General features: G+C 41.1%; 1 protein-coding gene across 2 annotated transcripts in view; it reads left to right on the forward strand.

Moving 5' to 3' along the window:
- The first annotated feature begins 653 nt into the window (after window positions 1–653).
- LOC135539425 (phosphofurin acidic cluster sorting protein 2-like) overlaps window positions 654–18,271 on the forward strand; it is an 87,035-nt gene continuing 69,417 nt past the window's right edge. For both annotated transcript variants that reach the window (XM_064965304.1, XM_064965305.1), the window contains exon 1: window positions 654–1,029. In XM_064965304.1, coding sequence (XP_064821376.1) covers window positions 797–1,029 — 233 coding nt within the window. In that variant the 5' untranslated portion in view covers window positions 654–796. The remainder of the gene's footprint in view (window positions 1,030–18,271) is intronic.

Here is an 18,271-nt window from a genome sequence, read left to right on the forward strand (position 1 = left end):
GACTTAGATGTGTTTTTTTGGTAATATTCAATTTAAAAAGAAAAATAAGTTTTCAGCTACAATAGTCATTTACAACATTAACAGTGTTTACACTGTATTTCTGATCAATTTTGTGTTACCTTAATTGACAAAAAAAACGTGCTTTTCTTTAAAAAACAAGGAAATTTCGAAGTGACTTTTGAACGGTAGTATATTCATAATCCCTTCCTGACTTAGATGTGTTTTTTTGGTATATGTTGTGAAACTGTTAGATATTACTTGTAAGATATTACTGCATTGTCTGGAGCCTAGAAGCACAAGCATTTCGCTACATCTGCTAAACACGTGTATGTGACCAACAACATTTGATTGGATTTGATATATTGTATCATTAGCCTATAGACTATATAACGTTTCTTACTATGGTCATAAAATGTCCAATCAATAATTATGCATAGACTAATAATTGTCTACTAGCTACAATCACATTGAGGTTAATTCGAATGAAAAAATATTTTGATAATCCAACATATTCACTCTGATTTTTTATTTACAATCAACCAATGATCCGCGCCTTTGAAAAATCAAATGGTCTGCGGGCGCCCCTAGCGTCCAATAGTAGAACCTTGCCTTGTTTTTGAGTGTGCGTGCTGAACAACGCCCCGCCCAGATTTGTATTCCAATGCCTCGGTTTCAGCACTCTCGATTTGCTAGCCTTGAGCTGCCTGCTACATTGACAACTTTCTGTGATATTGCGGAGAGTTGCTACGCGAGCAAGCATCACAGCCTATAGCCTGCTGCTACCCGGGGAGAGGCGATGATGGCGGCGGCCGTAGAGAGAGGAGGAGTGCGGGCCGCTTTCCTGAATCCAGGCAGCGGCGGCGGGATCGGTGGACCACCCCCGGCACCTATGGCTACTGCTCCTGGAGCCGCGGTTGGAGCAGGAGGCATGGGTTCGAATTCGGGTGGGTCAGATGGTCCCATACCCGTGCCTATGAACCTTTTTGCAACGTGGGAAATAGACCGTTCTTCTCCGAGTTGTGTTCCAAGGTAGGCTAAGCTACATTGCCCAGCACACATGTAATCCTTTTTCTTTGTGAGTGGGCGTCTGTAGTAGTGTTTCCAATTCGGAGTGGTTGTTACATTGTTGTTACAGGATAGCTAGGCTACAGTTTTAGGACTGATCCATGGCAACAACCTCACACATCCATAACTGAATGACATTTGGTTGAGTTTGTTGTTGGTGTAGGTCACTCGGACTAGACATTTAATTGCTCGGGATTTATCAAATCAAAGTCTGTTCTCGTAGTCTGCTTTGTTTGTTTATTTTAGGAATATACGACAACAAAGAACATGACAATAACGCACAGAAGGTTATTCCCACAGAAGGTTAGGCTATACGCAGACTGAATAAACAAAATATGTAATTGCATAGTCTAAATTGCTAGCTTGTTAATAATAATAGCCTATTTTAGTCTAATAATAGCCTACTTGTATTACTGTTTTGCTCTTCATAGAAAGCGTTTTCCTTGCATAGTTCCCTCTTGACTTTCAACGGGACACTTTCCCGTTATTTGATGCAGATAACCGTTATTCTGGGCTACATGGAGTTGTTTTCACCGAGTTAAACCGTTTGATATGAATTCCACCCACCCATAGCCTACATTCCAGAGCTGCATGGCAAAACAGACTTGATATAGAGCTAGAAAATCTGTTTGCCAGTCAATGAAACCGACTCGCGAATCAACAGGGGACTGTCAAAATAAAGGAAACACAAAGTGTATTGAAAGCATGTGCTTCCACACAGGTGTGGTCCCTGAGTTAATTAAGTAAATAACATCCCATCATGCTTAGGGTCATGTATAAAAATACCTATTGCCCATTATTATCATGGCTAGACGAAGAGATATCAGTGACTTTGAAATAGGTGTCTCAAAGGAGCATAGGCTGTGTGTGTGTCTGTCACCATTTCTCAACCCAATTGTGAACTGTGTAAAAATGGCATAATTCAGATATGACGTCATTGTTTTTGCACTATCAACTGAGTTGGTTCAATGTGCCATTAAATCAGCACACTATACTTTTTCGTTTTTTCAAATTGCTGGCATCTTGAAGCTTAAAGTGGATCATGTAGGCTGTACTTTGCTAATGACCATACCAAAAAAAAGAGTGACAGAGAACAATGTACAATATTGGGAACATAGATAAACAAGGAATTTGTGGTTAGTGCATGGGGGCTGTCATCTTTATGCACCTCCGTTATTGAACACTGCCTGAGACAGCATTTTCCTCCACCACGAACAAAACCTCAAAATGATGGAATTTCACATGGAAGAATGGTGTTGCAGAATCTATGACAAGGCACATTGAACCTGTTCTGGCAGCTCATGGTGGCCCAATACCCTATTAAAGACCCAGTGCAGTCAAAAACATGATTTTTCTCTTTTTTATATATATTTCCACACTGAGGTTGCAATAATATTGTGAACATGATTATAATACCCTTTTAGTGTAAGAGTTGTTTGAAAAGACTGCCTGACATTTAAGCCTGTTTTGGTGGGATGGAGTTTTGGCTTTCCCTGTGATGTATTCATTACACCGATTCTGTTGCAAAACGTTTCTTAAATCTAAGAAAATGGAACGAAACTGGGAAGGACCTACCTGAATTTGGCCAATGGAAGTTCCAGTTTACTGTTTGGACTAGTGATTACACCCCTGGTGACATTGCCAGGCAGTAAATTAGTTAATAGGCATATTAAACAGAGAGTTCATTTATTGTGCTAATTTTCAGTTTTCCCCTCTCCACTCAGACCGCTCCCAGACAGTCCTAGCAAAATTCTTGATTGAGAAATTGCTCTTTGCTAAGATGCTATCTTTGTTTCTTTTTGACAATTTGTAATTGAAAACAATCACAGTAAGGTACTTCATTGTTACCCAGAAAGGATTTGATATTGAGATACAAATGATTGCATTGGACCTTTAAGACACGTTATGTTGGTGTTTCCTTTATTTTGGCAGTTACCTGTATACAGTATGTCAGCCTAATCTATTTGCTCTAATAACCCAGAAATCACAGGCTCAATGATGACAGTGGACTTGGCTAATGATTACCCCCAATGTCTCTCTTCTTGTATTTATAGGCTACTTAGCATTGTTTTTTGGCCCAACCCACTTACATTAGGTTTAGGCCTATTCACTCAACATTTGACAGCAATTTATTTGCACTGTCACAATGGTGTCATAAACATGTCATAGCATGTTCTTATTTCACCGAATGTCAAGTAACATTGTACAGAACACACATACAGTAGGTCTAGCCATTGTCATAACTCTCTATATGCTTCATTGCCACATTTTGTGATTGAAACTGAAAATGATTTATGCTCTGCGGGCTAATTGGAGACAATTTCAATATCCATAATCCTAACTTTTGAACAAATTGTGCCTGTGTTTTTGCTCTTAGCTAAATGTATATTGTATGAGGTAACAGGCTTGCCAGGTTTTACCTGTTGATTAATGGCACGCCCTCTGTCATTACAGCAGTGACTTTTAGAAATACTTCATGCTTCATACATAAATACATTCTCATAGATTTGATGTCCTTTTCCTCAATGTTCTTTATCATCTTTTTCAATATATCCCCTTTAACTTGCAATCTTGAAATGTAAGCCCCATGTAACAGAAATTCTTCACGTATAATATATATATATTTTTAAAGTTTACTTTGGCAGAGCAGAGTTGAAAGCGATTAAAAAAATGCATATCATCTTATCATATTAGCTTTGTCTTGTTCTCGTACTCGACTAACACATGTACACATACATTTTCAGTGGCTATACCAGAAAGTGCCCCGCAGATGGTGAAAAGGAAAGGAAGTAATTGTGTTCACCGAGATGTTTTTTTTACTCTAGTGTCCTATATCCACACTGCCATTTTCTCTTTCTCACAATTTGTTCTATAGCCCATTACAGGCTTGTGGGTACATTTTCCGTACAGTCGCTACCCACTCCACAGTAATACACAGTAGCCTACCCCTAAACCACGGTGCATGAAATGAAGAACATCTAGCAGAGATATTCAGCTGGAGGAAAATTACTTTATTATCTTTTTTTAAACAGAGCGCGAAAATGCATGGATTTTAATATCGCTTTTTATTGAAATTCTAATATAGGCTATTGTCCTTTAAGATCCAATTTGTTCTTTATTTTATGCATCTTTGATTGAACTTTGATTTTCCCCCAAATATGTTTTTTTAGAGATACATTTTACAATTTACAGTTGATGTCTGAAGTTTAAATACACCTTAGCCAAATACATTTAAACTCAGTTATTCACAATTCCCGACATTCCCTGCCTTAGGTCAGTTAGGATCACCACTTTATTTTAAGAATGTGAAATGTCAGAATAATAGGAGAGAGAATGATTTATTTCAGCTTTTATTTCTTTCATCACATTCCCAGTGGGTCAGAAGTGTACATCCACTCAATTAGTATTTGGTAGCATTGCCTTTAAATTGTTTAACTTGGGTCAAACATTTCGGGAAGCTTTCCACAAGCTTCCCACAATAAGTTGGGTGGATTTTGGCCCATTCCTTCTGACAGAGCTGGTGTAACGGAGTCAGGTTTGTAGGATCCTTGTTCACACAAGCTTGTTCAGTTCTGCCCACAAATTTTCAATCGGATTGAGGTCAGGGCTTTGTGATGGCCACTCCAAAACCTTGACTTTGTTGTCCTAAAGCCATTTTGCCACAACTTTGGAAGTATGCTTGGTGTCATTGTCCATTTGGAAGACCCATTTGTGACCAAGCTTGAACTGATGTCTTGAGATGTTGCTTCAATATATCCACATAATTTTCCTTCTTCACGATGTCATCTATTTTGTTAAGTGCACCAGTCCCTCCTGCAGCAAAGCTCCCCCACAACATGATGCTGCCACCACCGTACTTCACGGCTGGGGTGGTGTCTTCGGCTTGCAAGCATTCCCCTTTTTCCTCCAAATAATAAAGATTGTCATTATGGCCAAACAGTTCCATTTTTGTTTCATCAGACCAGAGGACATTTCTCCAAAAAGTACGATCTTTGTCCCCATGTGCAGTTGCAAACCGTAGTCTGGGTTTTTTATGGCGGTTTGGAGCAGTGGATTCTTCTGGCCTTTCAGGTTGTGTCGATATAGAACTTGTTTTACTGTGGCTATAGATAGTCTTGTACCTGTTTCCTCCAGCATCTTCACAAGGTCATTTGCTTTAGTTCTGGGATTGATTTGCACTCTACGCACCACAGTACGTTGATCTCTAGGAGACAGAATGCGTCTCCTTTAGAGGTCGACCGATTATGATTTTTCAACGCCGATACCGATTATTGGAGGACCAAAAAAAGCCGATACCGATTAATCTGCCAATTCTTTAAATGTATTTATAATAATGACAATTACAACAATACTGAATGACCACTTATTTTAACTTAATATAATACATCAATAAAATCAATTTAGCCTTAAATAAATAATGAATCATGTTCAATTTGGTTTAAATAATGAAAAAACAATGTGTTGGAGAAGAAAGTAAAAGTGCAATATGTGCCATGTAAGAAAGCTAACGTTTAAGTTCCTTGCTCAGAACATGAGAACATATGAAAGCTGGTGGTTCCTTTTAACATGAGTCGTCAATATTCCCAGGTAAGAAGTTTTAGGTTGAAGTTATTATAGGAATTTTGGACTATTTCTCTCTATACCATTTGTATTTCATATACCTTTGACTATTGGATGTTCTTATAGGCACTTTAGTATTGCCAGCGTGACAGTATAGCTTCCGTCCCTCTCCTCGCCCCTACCTGGGCTCGAACCAGTAACACATCAACAACAGCCACCCTCGAAGCATCGTTACCCATCGCTCCACAAAAGCCTTGGCCCTTGCAGAGCAAGGGGAACAACTACTCCAAGTCTCAGAGCAAGTGACGTCACCGATTGAAACGCTATTAGCACGCACCCCGCTAACTAGCTAGCCATTTCACATCGGTTACACTAGCCTAATCTCGAGAGTTGATAGGCTTGAAGTCATGAACAGCTCAATGCTTTAAGCATTGCGAAGAGCTGCTGGCAAAACGCACAAAAGTGCTGTTTGAATGTGTACGAGCCTGCTTGCCTACCTTCGCTCAGTCAGACTGCTCTATCAAATATCAAATCATAGACTTAATTATAACATAATAACACACAGAAATACGAGCCTTTGTTCATTAATATGGTAGAATCCGGAAACTATAATTTCAAAAACAAAACTTTTTTCAGTGAAATACGGAACCGTTCCGTATTTTATCTAACGGGTGGCATCCATAAGTCTAAATATTCCTGTTACATTGTCATAATTACGTAAAATTCTGGCAAATTAGTTCGCAACGAGCCAGGCGGCCCAAACTGTTGCATATACCCTGACTCTGCGTGCAATGAACGCAAGAGAAGTGACACAATTTCACCTGGTTAATATTGCCTGCTAACCTGGATTTCTTTTAGCTAAATATGCAGGTTTAAAAATATATACTTCTGTGTATTGATTTTAAGAAAGGCATGGATGTTTATGGTTAGGTACAGTCGTGCAACGGTTGTGCTTTTTTTTCTCGCAAATGCGCTTTTGTTAAATCATCCCCCGTTTGGCGAAGTTGGCTGTCTTTGTTAGGAAGAAATGGTCTTCACACAGTTCGCAACGAGCCAGGCGGCTCAAACTGCTGCATATACCCTGACTCTGTTGCAAGAGAAGTGACACAATTTCCCTAGTTAAAAGAAATTCATGTTAGCAAAAAATATTAACTAAATATGCAGGTTTAAAAATCTATACTTGTGTATTCATTTTAAGAAAGGCATTTATGTTTATGGTTAGGTACACGTTCGAGCAACGACAGTCCTTTTTCGCGAATGCGCACCGCATCGATAATATGCAATGCAGGACACGCTAGATAAACTAGTAATATCATCAACCATGTGTAGTTAACTAGTGATTATGATTGAATGATTGATTGATTGTTTTTTTTACAAGATACGTTTAATGCTCGCTAGCAACTTACCATGGCTTCTTACTGCATTCGCGTAACAGGCAGGTTCCTCGTGGAGTGCAATGTAAGGCAGGTGGTTAGAGCGTTGGACTAGTTAACCATAAGGTTGCAAGATTGAATCCTCGAGCTGACAAGGTAAAAATCTGTCGTTCTGCCCCTGAACAAGGCAGTTAACCCACTGTTCCTAGGCCATCATTAAAAATAAGAAAATAAGAGTGTGTTCTTAACTGACTTGCCTAGTTAAATAAAGGTGTAAAAAAAAATATAATAATTAAACGGCCAAATCGGCGTCCAGAAATACCGATTTCCGATTGTTATGAAAACCAATTAATCGGCCATTCCGATTAATCGGTCGACCTCTAGTCTCCTTCCTGAGCGGTATGACGGCTGCGTGGTCCCATGGTGTTTATACTTGCGTACTGTTGTTTGTACAGATGAACATGGAACCTTCAGGCATTTCAAAATTGCTCACAAGGCTGAACCAGACTTTTTTTCTTAAGTCTTGGCTGATTTCTTTTGATTTTCCCATGATGTCAAGCAAAGGGGCACTGAGTTTTTAGGTAAGCCTTGAAATACATCCACAGGTACACCTCCAATTGACTCAAATTATCAATTAGCCTATCAGAAGCTTCTAACGCCATGACATAATTTTCTGGGATTTTCCAAGCTGTTTAAACAATTGTTGGAATAATTACTTGTGTCATGCACAAAGTAGATGTCCTAACCAACTTGACAAAACTATAGTTTGTTAACAAGAAATTTGTGGAGTGGTTGAAAAACTAGTTTTAACTTCAACTGTAAATGTGTTTATTGGATTTCTACATTTGAAAATAAGGATTGCCCAACTTGGGCCATCATGGAGTTACAGTCAAGACATCCAACTTCTCTGGTCTCGCTCCTGTGCTCCCCAATGCCCATGAACCTTGGCACCCATGTTTTTTGTTGTTTTGAATTTTACCCCATTTTCATGGTATCCAATTGTTTAGTAACTACTATCTTGTCTCATTGCTACAACTCCTGTATGTGTCCTCCGATACAGAACCCAACCAAGCTGCACTGCTTCTTAACACAGTGCACATCCAACCCGGAAGCTGCACCAATGTGTCGGACACCGTGCACCTGGCAACCTTGGTTGGCGTGCACTGCGTCCGGCCCGCCACAGGAGTCACTGGTGCGCAATGAGACAGGGATATCCCTACCAACCCCAACCCCTCTCTAACCCAGGTGATGCTAGGCCAATTGTGCGTCGCCCCATGGACCTCCCGGCTGGTTACGACAGAGCCTGGGCACGAACCCAGAGTCTCTGGTGGCACAGCTGGTGCTTAACCACTGCGCCACCCAGGAGGCCCTTTGGCACCCATGTTTTGAAGCCCATTGTTAAGAACTCCCTTAAAATCTGGTCCCAATTCCAAAATCACATTAGCCTTAAACAAGCAAGCGGCTTCTCTCCATTAACATCTAATCATCTCTTCCCATTATCACAGATTGACAAGGCATTCCAGTTCTGGCATAGGAACGGTCTGGTGTTTTTTTGTGACCTATTTGTTGATAACACATTCGTCTCATTCGATACTCTTGAGAGTTGACCAGAATATTCCCATTACCCCTTTTTTTAGATACCTACAAACACTCAAGCCTACTAAGTGTCCAGTTGAGATGTGCTTAGATCTTAACCCTTATCTGAAGGGCACAATCTCCAGATTATACGACATAATACAGAACATTAATCCGCCTTCCTTTGCAAATACAAAATCTGCATGGGAGCAAGACATAGGTGGCGAGCTACCCGATGATATATGGCATAGTATTGAGCGTATCCACACAACATTTTGCATAAGGAATGGGCTTATTCAGTTTAAGGTTTTGCACCATCTCCATTACTCAAATGACAGATTGGAAAAAATATACCCAAATGTTGACCCCAAGTGTTTGAGATGCCACCAGAGTCCAGCGACTGTGGGGCACATGTTTTGGTCATGCCAATCTTTGAGTGGCCTCTGGGACTCCAGAGGCATTCTCACATATGTGTAATACAACTGTTAGCCCCAACCCGGTCACTACCATTTTTGGGGTACTTCCCCTCGACCAGAATGCTACCTCGCTGCTAGCTCACTGCCAGGTCGCCACCTTGTCCTCTTTCACTGGAAGTCTGCAAAGCCGCCCTCCTTTATGCAGTGGGTTAAGGAGATGATGTCATCTGGAGGTGATGTCATCATGTCATGGGTCCCAACAAAAGTTTGACTTAAACTGGTCCCCATTAATACAATACATGGAGAGCCTGTCTATTACTTAGTGTAACTTGCATAGTTTAGTAAGCAGTCTTGCCTGTTATAGTGGTCATTTGTGCTGATAAGAATTTGTATTTCACTTTTTTTTTCAATTGTTTTTGTTTCTATTACTGTTTGTTTCTGTTTTTATTTCCTATTTAACTTACTTTTATAGATGCCTTGGCGGGTGGGCGGGTGGTTAGGAGGGAGGGAGGGGATGGGGTGGGAGAATGAGGGGTTAGGGTTGTTGTAACGGTTCTCTTGAGTTGAAGGAGAGGCGGACCAAAATGCAGCGTGGTGTTTATTCATGTTTAATTTATAAAGACTCTACACATGAACAAAACAATAAATGTGAGAAAACCTAAACAGCCTATCTGGTGAAAACAAACACAGAGACAGGAACAATCACCCACAAACACACAGTGAAACCCAGGCTACCAAAGTATGATTCTCAATCAGAGACAACTAATGACACCTGCCTCTGATTGAGAACCATACTAGGCCGAAACATAGAAATACCCAAATCATAGAAAAACAAACATAGACTGCCCACCCCAACTCACGCCCTGACCATACTAAATAAAGACAAAACAAAGGAAATAAAGGTCAGAACGTGACAGTTGTACTGTTTTTGTTGTTATATCTGAAAATCTCTAAATAAAGTTTTAAAGTATATGTAGTGTACGCATATGTGCAAGCATTGGTGAATGTCGGCATTGTATTAGTACATAGTAATTTTTGTGTCGAGTCAAAAAAACATAATAGTTGTGTTAGTAACTGATGCAGATAATAACATGATATATTATTACTCAATTTATATAAAGAAGTGGGCATTTGAGTTTGGACCAATACTGGAATCAATTTAGCCTTTTCTCATAATGAAACTGTTAGTTGTGACTTTCGTAGTGAAGTTTCCCATAGGGACAGATCTAGGATAAATTCAATTAAATAATTAATACAAATAAAAATATTTAAAGGATACACTTCCCCTCCCCCCAACATTAAACATTAGTGGGAAAAATGCAAAACTATCCCAAGATCAGCATCTAGGGGCAATTTCACCCGACCTTGATTCCTCCATCCTTGGGTGGACTAGTATCTGTTCATCCATAGAAGGACATTCTAGACATTTGAAACGTTGTGTATGTTTAAAAGGAAGAGCTCGGCTTGTCTTCTGTCACATATCTTAGTCCAATCCACCTTTTCATCTCAGGCAAAGGGAACAGAATGGGTAGCCCATTCTAGATCAGATGGGAGGTCAGGGACCTCCACATACACGAACGTGCACATGTGCATCACACACATACACACTAAGGCTTGGAGATATGTCCTAAAAATCATATCTCGATCTTTTCGAAGTTATGGGCGATTCACGATATACTGTATTCACGAGTCACTGAGCTTTTCAGTAAGGCCATTCCACTGCCAATGTTTGTCTATGGAGATTGCATGATCAAATCAAAGTTTTATTTGTCACGTGCGCCGAATACAACAGATGTAAACCTTACAGTGAAATGCTTACTTACAGGCTCTAACCAATAGTGTGTGTGTGTGTGTGTGTGTGTGTGTGTGTGTGTGTGTGTGTGTGTGTGTGTGTGTGTGTGTGTGTGTGTGTGTGTGTGTGTGTGTGTGTGTGTGTGTGTGTGTGTGTGTGTGTGTTTGTGTGTGTGTGTGGGTAAGTAGAGAAATAAAACAACAGTAAAAAGACATTTGAAAATAAGAGTAGCAAGGCTTTATACAGACACCGGTTAGTCAGGCTTATTGAGGTAGTATGTACATGCAGGTATGGTTAAAGTGACTATGCATATATGATGAACAGAGAGTAGCAGTAGCGTAAAAAGAAGGGTTGGTGGGTGGTGGGACACAATGCAGATAGCCCGGTTAGCCAATGTGCGGGAGCACTGGTTGGTCGAGCCAACTGAGGAAGTAAGTACATGACTGTATAGTTAAAGTGACTATGCATATAAGATAAACAGAGAGTAGCAGCAGTGTAAAAGAGGGGTTGGGGGTGTTTGGACCATTCTAGTTTGTTGTTGATGTGGACACCAAGGAATTTGAAGCTCTCAACCTGCTCCACTACAGCCCCGTCGATGAGAATGGGGATGTGCTTGAGGCTCCTTTTCCTGTAGTCCACAATCATCTCCTTAGTCTTGGTTACGTTGAGGGATAGGTTGTTATTCTGGCACCACCCGGCCAGGTCTCTGACCTCCTCCCTATAGGCTGTCTCGTCGTTGTCGGTGATCAGGCCTACCACTGTTGTGTCGTCTGCAAACTGTGATGGTGTTGGAGTCATGCCTGGCCATACAATTGTGGGTGAACAGGGAGTACAGGAGGGAACTGAGCACGCACCCCTGGGGAGTGTTGAGGATCAGCGTGGCAGATGTGTTGCTACCAATCCTCACCACCTGGGGGCACCCCGTCAGGAACTCCAGGATCCAGTTGCAGTGGGAGGTGTTTAGTCCCAGGTTTCTTAGCTTAGTGATGAGCTTTGAGGGTACTATGGTGTTGAACGCTGAGCTGTAGTCAATGTATAGCATTCTCACATATGTTTTCATTTTGTCCAGGTGGGAAAGGGCAGTGTAGAGTGCAATAGAGATTGCATCATCTGTTTGGGCGGTATGCAAATTGGAGTGGGTCTAGGATAATGGTGTTGATGTGAGCCATTACCAGCCTTTCAATGCACTTCATGGCTACGGACGTGAGTGCTACAGGTAGTCATTTCGGCAGGTTGCCTTTGTGTTCTTGGACACAGGGACTATGGTGGTCTGCTTGAAGCATGTTGGTATTGCAGACTCAATCAGGGACATGTTGAAAATGTCAGTGAAGACACCTGCCAGTTGGTCAGCACATGCCCGGAGCACACGTCCTGGTTATCCATCTGGCCCCAGGTTTGTTGACCTGTTTAAAGGTCTTACCCACGCCAGCTACGGAGAGAGTGATCACACAGTCATCCGGAACAGCTGATGCTCTCATGTATGCCTCAGTGTTGCTTGCCTCGAAGCGAGCATAGAAGTGGTTTAGTTTGTCTGGTAGGCTCGTGTCACTGGGCAGCTTGTGGCTGTGCTTCCCTTTGTAGTCTGTAATAGTTTGCAAGCCCTGCCACATCCGACGAGCGTCGGAGCCGGTATAGTATGATTCAATCTTAGCCCTGTATTGACACTTTGCCTGTTTGATGGTTCGTCACAGGGCATAGCGGGATTTCTTGTAAGCTTCCAGGCTAGAGTCCCGCACCTTGAAAGCGGCAGCTCTACCCTTTAGCTCAGTGCGAATGTTGCCTGTAATCCATGGCTTCTGGTTGGTGTATGTACGTACAGTCACTGTGGGGACGACGTCCTCAATGCACTTATTGATAAATCCGGTGACTGATGTGGTGTATTCCTCAATGTCATCGGAAGAATCCCGGAACATGTTCCAGTCTGTGATAGCAAAACAGTCCAGTAGTTTAGCATCTGCTTCATCTGACCATTTTTTTATAGGCCGAGTCACTGGTGCTTCCTGCTTTAATTTTTGCCTGTAAGCAGGAATCAGGAGGATAGAGTTGTGGTCGGATTTACCAAATGGAGGGCGAAGGAGAGCTTTGTACGCGTCTCTGTGTGTGGAGTACAGGTGATCTAGAATTTTTTTCCCTCTGGTTGCACATTTAACATGTTGATAGAGATTTGGTTTAACTGATTTAAGTTTCCCTGCATTAAAGTCTCCGGCCACTAGGAGCACTGCCTCTGGGTGAGTGGTTTCCTGTTTGCTTAGTTCCTTATACAGCTGACTGAGTGCGGTCTTAGTGCCAGCATCTGTTTGTGGTGGTAAATAAACAGCCACGAAAAGTATAGCCGAGGACTCTCTAGGCAAGTAGTGTGGCCTGCAATTTATGACAATATACTCTACTTCAGGTGAGCAAAATCTAGAGACTTCCTTTTGTGCACCAGCTGCTGTTTACAAATATGTTTGGAGAATATCGTATGAGTCCTTCTTGTTGTAGTTGTTGAAAAAATCTTTGTCTAATCCGCGGTGAGTGATTGCTGTCCTGATATCCAGAAGCTCTTTTCTGCCGTAAAGATACGGTTGCAGAAACATTATGTACAAAATTATTTCCAACTATCGCGAAACCCCCCCACATAATAGCACAATTGACCGTAAAACGGCGGCCATCTCCTCCAGCGCCATCTGCGCTCGATTTTATACACCTGTCAACAATGGTTGTGGCTGAAATAGCAAACGGAAAGGTGCACACGGCATAGAAGGAGCGAAGGAGACGACCTAAAAGACGGAAACCTCAAGGAAATAAAAAGTATAAAACCCTTTATTCTCGCGATACAGGCATTTGAAGCATTGCGCAAAAACATACATTTGAATGAATTTAATTAATTCAATATATCACCCAGCCCTAATACATACACACACACACAAACATTGTCATTTAAAAAAAACAATGTCTCTGATATACCGCTCACACACACCCCAACCCCAACCGCGGTTTCTCCTCAGAAGGGAGAGATAAATGACGGAGAACCCATCCAGGAATAGATGGACCCACAGTAATTAAATGTGTGTGGTGAAATCAGGTTAGCCAGCCACTATTATTCATGTGGTTTCATTGGTGTTTAGTTGGTGCAGGACCCATTATTTCTTATGGAGTGGGCTAGCTGCGTTTAAGATGGATGGGGTTGACTTAACTGAATGTGCTGTACGATAGGGAGTGATCTATTTAATACTGGAAGTGACAAAAATACTATATAGGCTAATGTATAGTACGATAACCAGCGATTCTCAAATGCGTCCTATATGGAAAATGGAATGGGTTTCTCAACTATTATTCACAAAAAGGGGTTGAACTTTGTAGCCATCGCACTTTAGCTTGAATCTTTTTCCCTTCAATTTTAATGCTTAAAACATCAACCTACAGAATCCACTTAGTTCAGTAATGAAGCATGGCACTTTTGTAACCAAATAAAAATCTACTCTATTACTTGATCTGGCGCTGAGCGCAAATCCCTGATTAAAGATCCTGATTCCTTATCCCCTGTCAGTGGATTTGATGTCTTTATTCAGCTGGTGCTGATCTCTCCCTCTACATTCACATTTTTGTCATTTAGCAGACGCTCCTATTCAGAGGGACTTAAAGTTAGTACATTCATCTTCAGATAGCTAGGTGGGACAACCACATATCCTAGTCATCGTAAGAACATTATTCCTCAATAAGGTAGCTATAAGTAAAGTCAGTGCTAGAAGAAAAAAAAGTATTTCTCTGTCTCGCTCTGATTCCTCTTGCAATATTTAAAACTACTATGGTAGGCAGACCTCGTGCGGAATTAATTGCAATTTGAAAGGGAGTGCTTACGGACCCTGGCTGTGCTCGTTTTTTATACAGTACTCTCTCCGAAGCCCAACTACTGGCTTTAAGGCAGATAACCGAACCCCACGGGTTTGAGTAAATTGTGAGTTTCTGATGTCATTGCCTCAGGCCCCTTTAATGTGTGGAATGGAACATGGTCAGAGCATTCACCCTCCTGACGCTAACCTAGTTAGCATTCGATACACATACGTTGTTGAATGCCAATGCCTTTGTCATTGTGTTGTTATTTGTGGCATGTTTTTTGTGGTGAATATTTCCAAATCTGGTCCTTGGTCATCAAAAATGGCAACATATTATGCACATTATGCTTTATTTTTTGTTATGCTGTCTGAGCGATAGTGGACAATCGCTTGTGTATTTTTTTTCAAATCAGCTTTTGGGGCGTGTGTGTACGTGCATGTGTATCCAAGTGTAAGATGCCCAGCTTCATATTGTTATTGGAGGAATTACCAAAAAGGCCTCACCCCAAATCAGAAGCACATGCTCTCTTTTCCAAAAACTAGCACAGAACTTTGGCGATCACCTACAGGATCTTTGTTGTGCTTAAGAATGTGTGTGTGTGTGTGTGTGTGTGTGTGTGTGTGTGTGTCAGGAAAATAGTTTGGTCTAGTGGGGATAAGCTGAGGTTTACAACCCCTGCTGTAGCATGTGTTTCTTTCTGCAGCTGTTTCGACGCCAGAGTGCTAGACAGCTCAGTTAACATTTGGGTGCAATGTGAAACCAGGGCGTGAGCTCCACTCAAAGCCACTACAGCAGAGCAATAGAGCACCAGCCGTTCAACACTATAAAGTTGGACTTACTAGTAGTAAAACTGTTGTTCCTCAGTTCACAGATATTTTGTTGGTAGTCCTACTACACCAAAAATACGGAATTGAAAAATGGCTTACCTGTGAACGGTTATGGCTTATTGCAAATTCAATCAACGAGCCACGTTGACACAAGAAAATCATACATTCAAATGTTTGTTGAAATAAGCAAGGAAACTACGTTGACTCAAACAATTTCTGCCTGGGTTGAGACAGTTTGGCTGCTTTCCGCCATTAAAGGAAAACGCCACCCAAAAACTATCAATTAGTATTTGTTTCATTAGTCCATTGTTGATATTGTTCCAAAAAGTGTTCAAGATATATAACTTTTAAAAACGCAGCATCATATGAGGCACTCTGCATCATATGATTCAAAATGCATCATACCAGCTGTATTTCTGTATTTGGAAATACATTACATAGCCAGAAGTATATGGACACCTGCTCGTCATGGGCATTAATATGGAGTTGGTCCCCTCTTTGCTGCTACAACAGCCTCCACTCTTCTGGGAAGGCTTTCCACTAGATGTTAGAACATTACTGTGTGGACCTGCTTCCATTCAGCCACTAGCATTAGTGAGGTCAGGCACTGATATTGGGCGATCAGGCCTGGCTCGCAGTCGGCGTTCCAATTCATCCCAAAGGTGTTTGATGGGGTTGAGGTCAGGGCTCTTGCAGGCCAGTCAAGTTCTTCCACACCGATCTTGACAAACCATTTCTGCATGGACCTCATTTTGTGCACGGGGGCATTGTCATGCTGAAACCGGAAAGGGCCTTAACCAAACTGTTGCCACAAAGTTGTAATTGTAAAGAATGTAATTGTATACTGTGGCATTAAGATTTCCCTTAACTGGAACTAAGGGGCCTAACCTGAACCATAAAAAACAGCCCCAGACCATTATTCCTCCTCTGCCAAACCTTACAGATGACACTAAGCATTGGGACAGGTAGCGTTCTCTTGACATCCATTGGCGGCGAGCTTTACACCACTCCAGCCGATGCTTGGTATTGTGCATGGTGATCTTAGGCTTGTGTGCAGCTGCTTGGCCATGGAACCTCATTTCATGAAGCTCTCGACAAACAGTTCTTGTGCTGACGTTGCATCTAGAGGCAGTTTTGAACTCGGTAGTCGGTGTTACAACCGAGGACAGACTATTTTCACTCGCTACACGCTTCAGCACTTACCTGTCCTGTTCTGTGAGCTTACAGTGGGGCAAAAAGTATTTAGTCAGCCACCAATTGTGCAAGTTCTCCCACTTAAAAATATGAGAGAGGCCTGTAATTTTAATAATTAAAAATCCTACAATGTGATTTTCTGGATTTTTTTTCTTCTCATTTTGTCTGTCATAGCTGAAGTGTACCTATGATGAAAATTACAGGCTTCTCTCATATTTTTAAGTGGGAGAACTTGTACAATTGGTGGCTGACTAAATACCTTTTGTTGCCAATACCTTTTGTTGCCCCACTGTATATATATAAAGAGAAAGATACAAAGAGGGACAGAGGGAGATGTAGAGAGAGATAGGAAGAGAGACGGGGGCAGATATAGGAAGAGAGACAAGGTGGGAGAGAGGGATAGGGAGATAGATAGGAAGAGAGATACAGTATCTTAACATGTATCTGACATGAAAAACATTTTGAGACTATATCAACAATGGACTAATGAAACAATACCAAAATATAGTTTTTGGGTGGAAGTTCTTATGGATCGGTGTCACGTCTACGGGACAGTTGTTGATCAATATGCATATGTGACTAGAACGTCGTTGTAAACAACAACCAATTTTCCGGGACATATAAGTGTCTTATATGGGCAGAGAACTTAAATTTGTGTTAATCTAACTGCATTGTCTAATTTACAGTAGCTATTACACTGAAAAAATACCATGCTATTGTTTGAGGAGAGTGCACAACAACAAAACACTTTTATCACAGCGACAGGTTGGATACATCCACATCTGAAGGTAAATGATGTACTTACGTTCTGAAATCTTGTTCTGATTTGTCATCCTAAGGGTCCCAGAGATAAAAAAGAGGAAAAATCCTTTTTCATATCCAAAAAATATCCATGTATTATGCACGATTTTATGCATCGATTTTGTATTTTCACTCGTTCAACTTGCAAAGAAAGAAATCGGTGATTTCAACCAGTCAAGTTAGGTTTGTAATTATTCTGCAGACACTCTAAAAATTAACCAGCCATTGCTATATCAGAATATCCAGCCTTTGCTATATTTACTATATCAGTATATCATATGGCAAGCCAATTTTAGCCAGGAAGACACAACATCATAGTGTGCCGATGAGACGGACGGTGTTCACTTGATTGATCGTATCTTGGTCCAATGACCACCTATCGTTTTGAGACCTAGCTAGCTAGATAGCCAATAAGCTGTGCTTTACAAGGGTATGTGATGCCCCTTTGTAGGGTGAAAAACTTTCGAGCTAACCACGCGCGTACAGCAGTCGAGTGGCCATTCAAAATCTATGCAAGAACATGTCCCAGCGCACTATGTATATCTGTGAGTTATGATAACAAAGTGTTTTGATAATTTACAATATGGCTACTAATACTGGAAAAGCTAAATCAAAGTCCAGGTTAACAGATTTTTTGACGATTTTATAGCAGAAATCTACCGGGAAAGTGTCACGGACTCAGTTAGTGAATATAGTTTAGACTCAACAGCTAAAGGAGAGGACGTGACATAAGTGAAATATGTTTGTTTTTTAAATGCTCATGCTAATGCAGTTGTTTGAATGGTTGCGTACTATTCATTTGAGAGATTTTTCAAAATATCTTCTTTGTTTGCTATATATATATATATATAT

The sequence above is a fragment of the Oncorhynchus masou genome, chromosome 5, assembly GCF_036934945.1.
Source record: "Oncorhynchus masou masou isolate Uvic2021 chromosome 5, UVic_Omas_1.1, whole genome shotgun sequence".
NCBI classification, from domain to species: domain Eukaryota; kingdom Metazoa; phylum Chordata; class Actinopteri; order Salmoniformes; family Salmonidae; genus Oncorhynchus; species Oncorhynchus masou.